This window comes from Rhodnius prolixus, unplaced genomic scaffold (genome assembly GCF_049639745.1).
Source record: "Rhodnius prolixus isolate KJV_2025 unplaced genomic scaffold, Rpr scaffold_10, whole genome shotgun sequence".
Classification (NCBI taxonomy): Eukaryota; Metazoa; Arthropoda; class Insecta; order Hemiptera; family Reduviidae; genus Rhodnius; species Rhodnius prolixus.
The window spans coordinates 20,191,059-20,203,253 of record NW_027411615.1 but is presented as its reverse complement, the minus strand read 5'-3'; the positions used below and the strand labels follow the sequence as shown (position 1 = coordinate 20,203,253).

Genomic DNA, 12,195 nt, shown 5'->3' with positions numbered 1-12,195 from the left:
TCCCAACCTGTGGTATCCATACACTGGTGATATGCGAGTTGCTGGTTGGTGGTAAACGAAAAATAATCAATAATGGCGGACATAAACAATTAAAAAAATATATTAAAGCATAAAAATATCATAGAAACGTTTTTTCCTATAATTCATAAAAATTATTTTAATTAATAATATTATGCAGTAAAGTTGTTAATATGTTCAGTAATAAGGTTAGTCTGTCTCAAGATATACGAGAAAATATAATAGCACTTAATAGGATTAAAATTGTCTTTCATGGAGTATTTTCCAAAACCCGAAAACACAAATGATAATTCGATTTCTGTAAAGAAAATTTAGGAAAAGCTACATCATTATAAATAAAAGATAAAGAAAATTTAATAGAATTATCACGTGACAGAACTTAAAGTATAACTGTGTAAAAATCTGCTTAAAGAGACTGATTGTAATGAGTAAGCTCCTATCCAAGCAACATTAAATTTGTTTCTTACAGGTAGTTGAATGCTTAAAAGAAATTAATTTAGAAGATTTGGGCACAAATATAATAATCCTAAAGAAGAACTTTGTAAATTAATTAATAATTTTGAAGAGAAAAATATGTACGCAATTTTTAATTATTACAAAAAAAGTTTTAAAACTAAGATCTTACACTTTACAAAGTTTATAAAGTGAACATGAACTTGAACTCCTTTTGTAACAGTTACATTATATCTCTATACAAATTAAGATAATAATAATAAAATAAGTCACTCGGAATAACAAATTTCACGAAATACAATCATTTTTACGAAGTGGAACAATTTAGCATGATGTACTACCTAGTGGTACGTTAATCAAAAGTTTGGAAAACGCTGATCTAGGCGATCAAAGAGGTCTAATGGGATCCCTAAATAAGTCATTGTTTGTTGACAGAACGAGAGTGTATAAAATGTAAAAATGTAAAAGATTGGTTAGCAGGCGGTTTTAATAGCCACAAGGTTCTGCTCAAAGTCTGCATTAAGGCTAGCATAGTTCTGTTTAGAAATCTCTGGGTTACGTTGGGGCAGACTTTCTGGACAAATCTCGTAGCGCCTAATCTATTATTCTCTTTTACTGGGTTATAACCCGTGCACTTTCTAAACCCAAATAGAAGTATACATTAACTACTTCTACAGGTCACCTTTGTATACTCAGTTCGGAAGGACGAGAAATTTAAGTGCTGTTTGGTGAGGTTTGGGTACCCGCAGGTTTACCAACATACATGAAGAAGAGTCTAAAATTAATACTGACAAACTTATTAATATAAAATATTTATTTACTAACTAATATATCTATATTTGTTACTATATTCCAGAAATTATTATTTTTAAAATAAAATATTGACGAATAAATTCAATACCTTGCTAATGACAGTATCTTCTCTTTGACATCGTGCTACAAAGCTTTAAGAAGGAAAGCTCATTAACGAGCTGTTATAATATAACAGCAAGAACAGCAAGAAAAAGGAAAGAGAGCTTTTCAATTACTGCCAACAAATAATTTGAAATTACTGCAGGCAACTAATAATACAGCCATTACACAAATAATATATGGTTAGTTTGCATGCAAATTGCTATATTGCACTTTTCACTGTGCACGCAATATTACTATTGTTTTGTTAATATGTTTGGCAAATTAGAGAATGTTTATATAATTACTTTTATCAATCTTGAAGTAATATTTTCACAGAATTAACTTAAATTTTTCAGTACCTATTCTACTTATTTTTTAAATTTCTAAAATATAAAATGTAAATTAAGCAAGTTTTTGGTCACGTATTTTGTGGAAAACTTATAAATTACAAACTCATCACGTGGTACGCACAATTTGAAGCAGAATTTCTTGGAGAATTTTGAACATCCGGCTGTATGTCATAAGTGGCATGACACGCAATACTTTTCATACTAAAATAATTATTTTAAAGCAAATTAAATAAGAAATTCCAAAATGATATTATAACGGTTTTTTGATTGAATAAGAAGAAAAGTACTATTTTATTATCCGTGTCGACATAACACCATCAGGCATGTAAAGAGATATCTCGATAAGCAATTTGATGGGCGCATTATATCGACACAGGGGGCGATTCAGTGACCACCTCGTTCACCGGATTTGACACCTATGGACTATTTCCTTTCGGGGATACCCGAAAAAAAAGGTGATTATTCATAACTTTTTTCTTTCTTTCCTTATTTCTGCTTATCTAAAAGCATTTCTAAATCTAGGTGCATCAGAATCAAGCCGGGATTGCATCTGTAGATGAACTAAAGCAGAGAATAATAGATGCCTGTAACTCGGTTAAAGCCGAATCTATTTTTTTGGCAGTAAGGGGACAATTGGCAGGAAACAGCATGTCTATGCATCTCTAACGGTGAAGGCCATTTCGAGCATGATCTGTAATATTAATGAGTCAAAATTTATAATAAAATAGTACTTTTCTTCTTATTCAATCAAAAAACCGTTATAATATTATCATTTTGAAATTTCTTATAAGAATCATGTTTTCATTCATAACTTCTAAAATATCGCTCACAGAAAAAAACCGTTCAAGTAAATTTTTCTTTAAAAAAATAGAGGAATCTATTTCTGAAATAAAAACCGCACCTACCCATTTGAAAAAATGAAGTTGGTGCCTGTATCTCGCTTCTGGAAGCACCGAACAAAATTTGCAAAGTAAATTTGGATTCCTAACAAAAAACTAAGGGAACACGTATTTTTTAGTTTTTTTCTAGCTATCTTAGTTTCCGAGAAAAAGTCGTTATCCATATACCTTGGGACACCCTGTATATGTAACATATATATGTAAAAGTGCCATCAGAGGGGGCTGCCGACAACGCCACACAGCCTGAAGGTTAGGTTATAGTCTAGGAACGTTTATCGTCATTTTAGAGTGTTTACGTTACAGTTTTTCGATGTAAAAGTGCCATCAGAGGGGGCTGCCGACAACGCCACACAGCCTGAAGGTTAGGTTGTAGTCTAGGAAGGTTTAGCGTCATTTTAGAGTGCTTACGTTACAGTTTTTTGATGTAAAAGTGCCATCAGAGGGGGCTGCCGACAACGCCACACAGCCTGAAGGTTAGGTTATAGTCTAGGAACGTTTAGCGTCATTTTAGAGTGTTTACGTTACAGTTTTTTGATGTAAAAGTGCCATCATAGGGGGCTGCCGACAACGCCACACAGCCTGAAGGTTAGGTTATAGTATAGGAAGGTTTAGCGTCATTTTAGAGTGTTTACGTTACAGTTTTCCATAGTGTTTAACGACGGTGAAATATAACTAGTAATTTACTTATTCTTTACAGAATAATAAAATCTGTTTTTGAAAATCGTCTTACATATATAAAATATTTTGAAATTATTTAGCAACCACCTGTTGGCTGAGTACCGAAATTCCAGTTCGTATGTTCAGAAAAGTTTGATTATCAGTGCGTAGATAAATTTGTTTGCAGTGTGGTGAAAGTTTGGATCGTTTGAGGCGAAGTCTGGTTAGTGTGGTTTGCATTGTCTGGTTAGTAAAGTTAGACAGTTGGTCCACGAAGAGTCCTAGAAAGTGAAGTAATTACATTCGTTTTTATTTATTTCTTTATTTATTTTTGTTATTTTGTAGTTCTCCATTTTTTTTTAGCCAAAGCACAAGGGGATTCTATATATGGCTTTGAGGAAACTATGAATCAGGACCGGTTCTTTGTGTGAGGAAATGATTGCCGAGTTATTGTAAGTCTGAGAGCGTAAATGTATTTTATTTATATTTTTATTTTAATAAATAAAGACTGTATAATAAATAATAACAATAAGGGAAGGGATTAGCCATGCGGTTAGCGTATTGAATTCCCACGCGGAGGTCCCGGGTTCGAATCCAGCTGCTGACCCTTAGATTTTCTCTTCCTAGGAGCTTCTTACAACTCACTGTCCGGTGATGGACAGTGTTGTCTGTAAAGAGAGAACACTGTCCGGAGGCCGGCAGTGCACTGAAAAAAGCTCCGGGCGCTAATAACCTTAGATCAGTGGTCGCCAAACAGTCGATCGGATAATTTTGGGTAGCTCACGGCCACAAACAAAATCCTCCCCAGCACCTCAGCAATAACCAAGAATACGTTGAAATTCTTTCAGACTTAAGACAACAATTCGATCAACGATTCCAAGATTTTATAAGCATATTGATTGTGGCACAATTCGTCAACTCTCCTTTTGTAGAGATCGATGCAGAAGATTTCTCAGCTTGTGTTGTAAAACATTTGGGTGGAGATCAGGCTGCAGTTGAAATGGAATTTGTCGATTTTCAAAATGATCTGTCTCTAAGAACCCTTTCTACCACTGCAAATATTTGGCCTCTAGTCCCCAAAGAAAAATATCCAAGTTGCATTGATTGAAAGCTATGTTCAGCTCTACCTACATGTGTGAAGCATCTTTTTCAAGTATGAAGTTCATAAAAAGCAAACATAGAAACAGACTGACCGATGAACATTTGGACAACTGCATCAGAATGGATGCTACAACATACTCTCCAAACTTCAAGAAAATACTTGATGACCAAAAACAGTTCCACTCCTCTCATTGAAATGTACATTTTAACTTTTTGTTACACTTACTGTCAGATATGTAGATTTTAATACTAGAAATGTATGTTTGTAGGCAATAAACGTGTGTTAATTCCATTTTGCGTACTTTCTTTCGTCCAGTATTCCTTGGTAGCTCACTAGAAGATTTATAAATGCTATGCTAGCTCACACGCTCAAAAGTTTGGCGACCACTGCTTTAGATGTTGACGCGCCTTAAATCATTAAAATAATAATAATAAAAGTTTATGGCAATATCGAAAATATAGCCCATCCTATTTGTTTCGGTGAGCTGCAGCGTACCATTTAAGATAAAATAGCAGATTTCTTATACTGCTCTGTGACTTCATCTACACTGCTAAATCGCCAGCCACCAGGTAAACCATTTATCAGCAAAAATGATAATGTGATGGTGACAGGCAGAACAGGGCTATATGCAGGTTGGCATAATAGATCAAGCTCTCATTTCTCTCGTATGGATAAATTTCTATCTAGAGCTCGAGCAAATCCTATTGGAATTGCTTTCTTTACGAATTGAGCAATGTAAGTAATTAAATTTTATATCTGTATAGTTCTATCCATATGTTTTGTTTGTTTTATTATTAAATTATGTAGGCGCCACGGTAGCCGAGCGGTTAGAGGCGAGACCTGCAAAGCTAATATGTATTGTGGTACTGGGTTCGATTCCCCGGTCTTTGGCCTTGGATTTTATTTAATGGTTAATAAAAGAAATTTACAGTAAAGAACGTTTGCTATTCGCCTCCGTCCACGACACCTAATAGGTAGTTAGACGTTAAGCCCCGCCTGAAAAAATAGGCGATTACTTTACTTTACTTTTATTAAATTATGTTCTGTAAAGGTTTTAGCAGATTTGCAAAGAATTAAGCACTCGTCACTGCACTTTTTCTTACCTACACTTACTGTAATAATCGTACCACAATCGATTAATAGCACGAGCACCCACAAAATGCAAACCATCGTTGAGCAATCTTTCATTCATCACCACTGTAACTTCAGAATTCCTGGAAGCTTCAGTGAAGAGTTTTTCTTTTTAAATAATGGATAGGTAAAGGATTAAGAGGCATTTTTACGCATCCTACATTTTACACAGCGTCGAAATTTCAACAAAGACAATAGAAATTAAAAGGCAATTTTTATGAAGGTACTTCATTTATTAGAGAGATCATTATGTTACCTACAAACGGCTGACATTCATATTTGATAAGAGAAAAAAGAAAGAGGACAAAATCACCTATTCAGCACAGTTGATAAATTTCCCCAAAAATGATGCGTAATGTAAATAATATGCATAAATTTTGATAAATATTTTGGTTATGCAAAAAGTAATAAACTTATAAAAATAAATTTGGAAATATAAGGCAGTCGGAGAGTTTATAAGTAAGCAATAAAAGATACTGACGCTTAAAGGATATTGGATGCCCGACACTACCACTCAAAATACATAATGTACGCGCATTTGTATATTAAAGTATAACCAGTTCCCGCTTCATGCAAATATTAATACTAGAGCTCCGTCTATTTTATATAAATCTATATATATAATTTTATATCTACGTAATATTATTACGTTTACATATTTTTCATATTTTAGCTGGAGACCCATATGTTTGAAATTTGCTTGCCATTTTTTTATTTATTTTTAGGCTTTCCGCTTACTCGAAAACTGAGTACCCAATTACACCACTCCATTTTAACAGTTTACAGTAAACAATAAAAGAATTAACTTACCAACAGTGACCATATCTCCGTGGCCAGAAACGGTTTGAAAGGAAGGAGCTTCTGCTGATACTTCGCATCTATATCGGCCGGTACTGGCCAAATCCAGTCTTTTCAAATGTACTTGCCAGTCGTTTGACATTTCTAACTGAAAAAATGAAAATATTATTGATTAGAAAAGCTTGCTTAAGACAGTTAATTCCGAAAAAAAAATAGTTTATCATGGAAGAGAAAAAAATAGTTATTTATTTAACAAGTGTGAAAAGTAGGTACTTTTCCTCACGCGAGGCAGGGTTTGCACGCACGAGCGAGCGAAGCGAGGCGAGTGCAAGTGCAAATTGCCGAGTGTGAGGAAAATACTTTGCACACGAGTTAAATATTATATTTTTTCTGTAACCATTAGGGTTATTAACTAAAAAAAAAAAACTAAACAGGAGTTAAGTAGTAACTTAAGCTGTAAGAAGCTCCTAGGAAGAGAAAATTTAAGGGTCAGCAGCTGGATTCGAACCCGGGACCTCCGCGTGGGAGTCCAGTATGCTAACCTCATAGCTAATCCCTTCTCTTAGCAGTAAATTATTATTATTATTTTTTTTTTTTTTTTTTTGCGCATCAACAGCTGAGGTTATTAGCGCCCGGAGCTTTTTCCAGTGCACTGCCGGCCTCCGGACAGTGTTCTCTCGTTACAGACAACACTGTCCATCACCGGACAGTGAGCTGTAAGAAGCTCCTAGGAAGAGAAAATCTAAGGGTCAGCTGCTGGATTCGAACCCGGGACCTCCGCGTGGGAGTCCAATAAGTTATTATTATTATTATTATCCCTTATTGTTATTTTTTTTTTTTTTTTTTTTTTTTTTTTTGCGCATCAACAGCTGAGGTTATTAGCGCCCGGAGCTTTTTCCAGTGCACTGCCGGCCTCCGGACAGTTTTCTCTCGTTACAGACAACACTGTCCATCACCGGACAGTGAGCTGTAAGAAGCTCCTAGGAAGAGAAAATCTAAGGGTCAGCTGCTGGATTCGAACCCGGGACCTCCGCGTGGGAGTCCAGTATGCTAACCTCATAGCTAATCCCTTCCCTCCTTATTGTTATTATTATTATTCAGAATTAGAATCACTAGAATCCATTTTAAATTTCTATAAGGTAACACTATAACTTTTTTAACTGTTATAATTAAAAATATCTAATTATTTATTAAAATATTATTTTTATTTCTATATTCCTTTCAATTTTTATTTTATTTTTTTAATATTCGTTTTTTAATTATTTAGTTACGTTAAATAAGCTTATTAAAGTTTTACAGAAAATATTTAATAACAAAACTTCTTATATCAAGGAAGCACAATAAATTTATTTACAACCATGGTTTAAGGGAACTGTCACTAATAAATGGGTTGTTATGACAATAATCAGGCTGAGAGCGAACTACGCGGTGTGCGGATCGTATCTTCACAGGATCAACAAAAGGTCCTCTCTCCTCTTTGCGTAGATTTGCAATGAGGAGGAGGATTTTAAACATATAGTAATGATATGTCCACGTTATGTGGTAGAAAGGAAACGAATGTTTGACGACATATACACAGGTATTTAGATGCACCGTTTCGCTACGAAGACATAACATTTTCCACCAACATATATGTGCTTAAGTATATAGCAGAGCTAACAATGAAATATGAATGTATTTAAAAAGTTATAGAATCAATGCAAGGAAATGATTAAAGAAGGATTACGTGGTTTTAATTTCGGTTAAGCTATAAGGATGGCAGGAATATAGAGTACTGATCCACCCATTAGTTGTAGTTTATGTAAATAGTTGTATATAGTAGAGGGATGAATGTGTGAAGCGAATGTATTTATAAGTAAGAATGGAGAGTGAGTGATATTCTAGTGATAAGCACCTAGACGAGACGATGCTGGCTGTATGGCGAAAGGCAATGCCAAAAAAAGAAAAAAAAAAATCCATCAATGGATTCAGTCAATTCAATGTATCAATCAATGTGGATTCCACATTGCTGCAAGAAAGGTGAACGAAAATACATTTGGATTCGACTGTGATAATTTTGATTCGCCATTAAATAACAAGAAAAAAACATAAAATGGAAAAAATTATTATAACTACCTTCTTCTAGAAACACTATCTATAAACTTCACATTAAAAAAATATATATATATATTGTTTGTTTATAAGTTCAAAGGATAACATGAAAAGTACCTTTGTAAAGAAGAAGAATGTCTGTTGAAATAGTCTGTCTGAACAGTTGGTTAAGCAAACTGTGTAAGCCACCCATTGTATCAATGTTTGTAAAATAGGAGGGTGGTCTTCATTTAACTAATGCTTTCCTTCCTAAACCCATTCTAATCACTTCTCTTTAGAGTACTAATACTACATACCTTAAAACTGACACAACGCTTTATAAAACAATAAACTATTAATTACAAATTTAGCAAAGATATGTTGCAAATAATAATATATCTACCTTTCAATACCTTATTTAACCAAAAAATTTGCAACAGTTTTTACCGAGACAAAGCTAAAGTAAACAACCCAATCTTAATTCAGGACAGAGAAGCCTTACTTCATCAAAAATGAAAATACTGAAACTGGTGTCATTTTTAATTAATCCTTTCCAAGAAATTAATTTGTTAATAAACCAAGATTTTTCGTAATTAACCCATTAAGGACCTTTGTTGCCAAATGGCAACGCAAAATTCTTTATATTTTCGAACGTTACCACGAATCTTGTATTTGGTTTATCGATAACACAGGTCTACAAAATGAAACTTTTTGAGAGCTGTTTTACTTCTGAAAAGTGATTATATACAATTGAGTACAGCCATTTTCAAAAATAACCTCCCCTTTTCTCCTATCTCATCAGGTTTTTTTACAAATCGAGAATGATAAATTCAATGTTAATTACAAAAAATACACATTTCTTTTCAAATGTTGATACAGTTTTGATTAAAATGCTGATTGTATTACTTGGAAATGCACAATTTTGATTCACTAGAATGTTATTTAATCAATAATAACGTTTTCGTTTGCCTTCCAGTGATCTTTTCTTTGAACCTGCTGCAGAGTCTTCTCTTTGAAGCGTCCACCAGTAATCCGCTATCATTGATATACTCCATCGTCCTTGGTACCGTCGTTCCATCTCCCGGATGTCCTGATGGAAGCGTTCGCCTTGTTCCTCGCTCATCGCCCCCCAGATTCTCAAGAAATACATCCAAATGCGAAAATAGAAAGTGCACCTTAAGACTCATGTTGCACCCGGGAATTCTGAATTTCTCAAGCATTCTGGCTACTAATTTTGCGTAGTTAGGAACTTTGGTGTTTCCTAAAAACTTCTCGGTTACATCTATAAAGGCTTTCCAGGCTCCTCAGGTCAACTTCGTTACAATATTAATAATAAAAGATAGTGTGAAGTATGCAATAACACTACTAAGACTAAAAAATTAAGACTATTACTAAAAAACAAATGGTATGTGATACAAGTAAACGGGTATCATACTTGGTATCAGGACATGCATATTACTTCAAAATGACTCAAAAACTCAAAACAGCAAAATCACTGTAGACCTGTGTAATTAGAAGTTATTAGCATTTAGAAGAAACCTTTTACTTTGCAATTAGTGGCTTGGTTTTTGTTTGTGTCCAGTAACTAAAGTGAGAAAAATTATAAAACAATGGCTGATCTCCAATACCTTCAGCAGCTTCTAGAGTTAGTTAGAGTTTGTTTACTATTTAATTTTAAGTGAAATTTCTCGAAGTTTTTCGTTTTAGTGGATGTATTTGTACCACTAGGAAAAACAAAAATTAATTTTGCAATGTTTACATTGGATTTACAAGGCGCCACGGTAGCCGAGCGGGTTAGAGGCGAGACCTGCGACGCTAATATGTATTGTGGTACTGGGTTCGATTCCCGGTCTTAGGCCTTGGATTTTATTTAATAGTTAATAAAAGAAATTTACAGTAAAGTATGTTTGCTAGTCGCCTCCGACCACGACACCTAATTGGTTAGTTGGACGTTAAGCCCCGCCTGAAAAAATAGGCGATTACTTTACTTTACTTACTTTGATTTACAACTAGTTAAAGTTTGCTGTTGCCATATGGCAACAAAGAGCCCGTGTGCTACATCCACTTCTTTTATTTTAGGCTTGATTTTTCTGTTGAAGTTACGACGATGAGTTGTTCACCGACTAAATTTTTGTTGAAACCCCTAGCGCCTTCTGTTTTGACTGAATCAGGTGGAGGAGAAGGAGGAGGAGGAGATATTACCCGTTAAACCTAGGTATCAGTTACTAGCTCCTGCTGAATTAGTTTTTCGACATTCAGTTAGGTATGACCAAATGGTGCATTTTGTAGCGCAAACGGAAGGCAGAAAAGAAAAGGAGATGCGCAGCCATCGGAAGTAAATCAATTATCCAAGCATAAATATCGGTATGACATTTTTAATGTAGTGCGAGAATCAGTTATCTAATCAGATTGTAATGAAATTTATATTATTTCTAAAGTATGAGACTACATTGTACTGAGTCACCACGTTTTCTATGAATTATGTATCTAATTGTAATTACAATTTCATCTCTAATACAATTTTTATCAGATGTCAATGCTTCGTAGGTAACGCAAAATTAATGTGTAACCTCCCCTTCAAGTGGAATTAATCAGATAAACGTTTGTAAATATGTACAACTATTTAAGAACTCAAAAATAGGTTATACTTACACTGACATGCACTCCTGGTAATGGAAATAATTGTGCGGGTGGACTATCTCTCGGTACAAATCTATAAAATTCATGACCGTCTTTGTACCACTTCACGGAATATAGACTTTCACCTTGCAGATCGTATCTACATTCCAATATCGTTGAATTGCCTCGTACAGTGTGCTCTTCTATTCTAACCTCTATCAAACGCAAACAGTCCACTTCACCTGTAACAGATAGTAGACAAACCTAATCAGTTCTTAAGAATATAAGTATTTGATGAGTAAGATAAATGTGAGGTTAAAACAAAAATTTTTAATTGAATATGAAGATCTAACATGGCTCAAACAAAGGGACACAACATTCGTCCATTTAATTAATATAATAATACGAGGTGTGGCTACTAAATAACGAGACTGATGCTGCGCCAAATCCCTAACGACCGACAGCTGTGCAGCGTAAAGCCTTCTCTTTCGATTGCAGCGTCTCACGTGTTTATAGAGAAATCTGTCTGACCGGAACCATCGCTTGTGTAAGAGTTGTTAGTTTCGTTTTGCCGGAAACATGATACTACACATGTAGTAGAGTAACGAATTGTCGTGAAATTTCACATGAAACTGGGTAAAACCGCTACTGAAACTTATCTTTTATCAAAAGAAGTTTATGGCAATGAATATTGATCACGTGCGTGTGTTTTTGAGTGATTCAAGCGTTTCCAAAATGGACGAGAAGACGTCGAAGATGATGACCGCCTGGGTCGCCCTTCCACGTCCAAAACGGATGAAAATATCGATTATAATTAATCAACATTACTACCGTGAGGTGCTTGCTCAACTCTGTGAAAGAGTAAGGAAAAAAACCGACCCGATTTGTGGAAGAACACTTCATGGGTTCTTCATCAAGACCACGCGCCGGCTCACACTGCATTGTCTGTCTCAAGACGTTTCTAGCCCAAGTACATCCCAGTTTTAGGCCATCCGCCTTATTCGCCTTACCTGGCCCCGTGTGACTATTATCTGTTCTCCAAAGTCAAATCTGCATTAAAAGGAACACGATTTCGGTCTGCTGAAGCTGGGAAAGAAAAAGTGGCACGCGTCATGCAGGAGCTGACAGAAAAAGACTTCCAGCACTGTTTCGAACAATGGTAAATTCGCAAGGAACGTTGTAGGGATAGGACGGATTTAAATGT

At 35.0% G+C, this 12,195-nt stretch overlaps 1 protein-coding gene and 1 long non-coding RNA gene across 2 annotated transcripts in view; one reads left to right on the top strand and one right to left on the bottom strand.

Moving 5' to 3' along the window:
* Positions 1-12,195, bottom strand: part of LOC141457327 (uncharacterized) — a 315,830-nt gene that overhangs the window by 51,894 nt on the left and 251,741 nt on the right. Inside the window, exons 2-3 of the mRNA XM_074134167.1 lie at positions 11,025-11,233; positions 6,315-6,450 (exon numbers count right to left, since the gene is read on the bottom strand). Of these exons, the coding sequence (XP_073990268.1) occupies positions 6,315-6,450; positions 11,025-11,233 (345 nt within the window). The remainder of the gene's footprint in view (positions 1-6,314; positions 6,451-11,024; positions 11,234-12,195) is intronic.
* The window catches only part of LOC141457328 (uncharacterized), a 136,725-nt gene that overhangs the window by 41,491 nt on the left and 83,039 nt on the right, over positions 1-12,195 (top strand). The gene's annotated exons all lie outside the window — the stretch shown is intronic.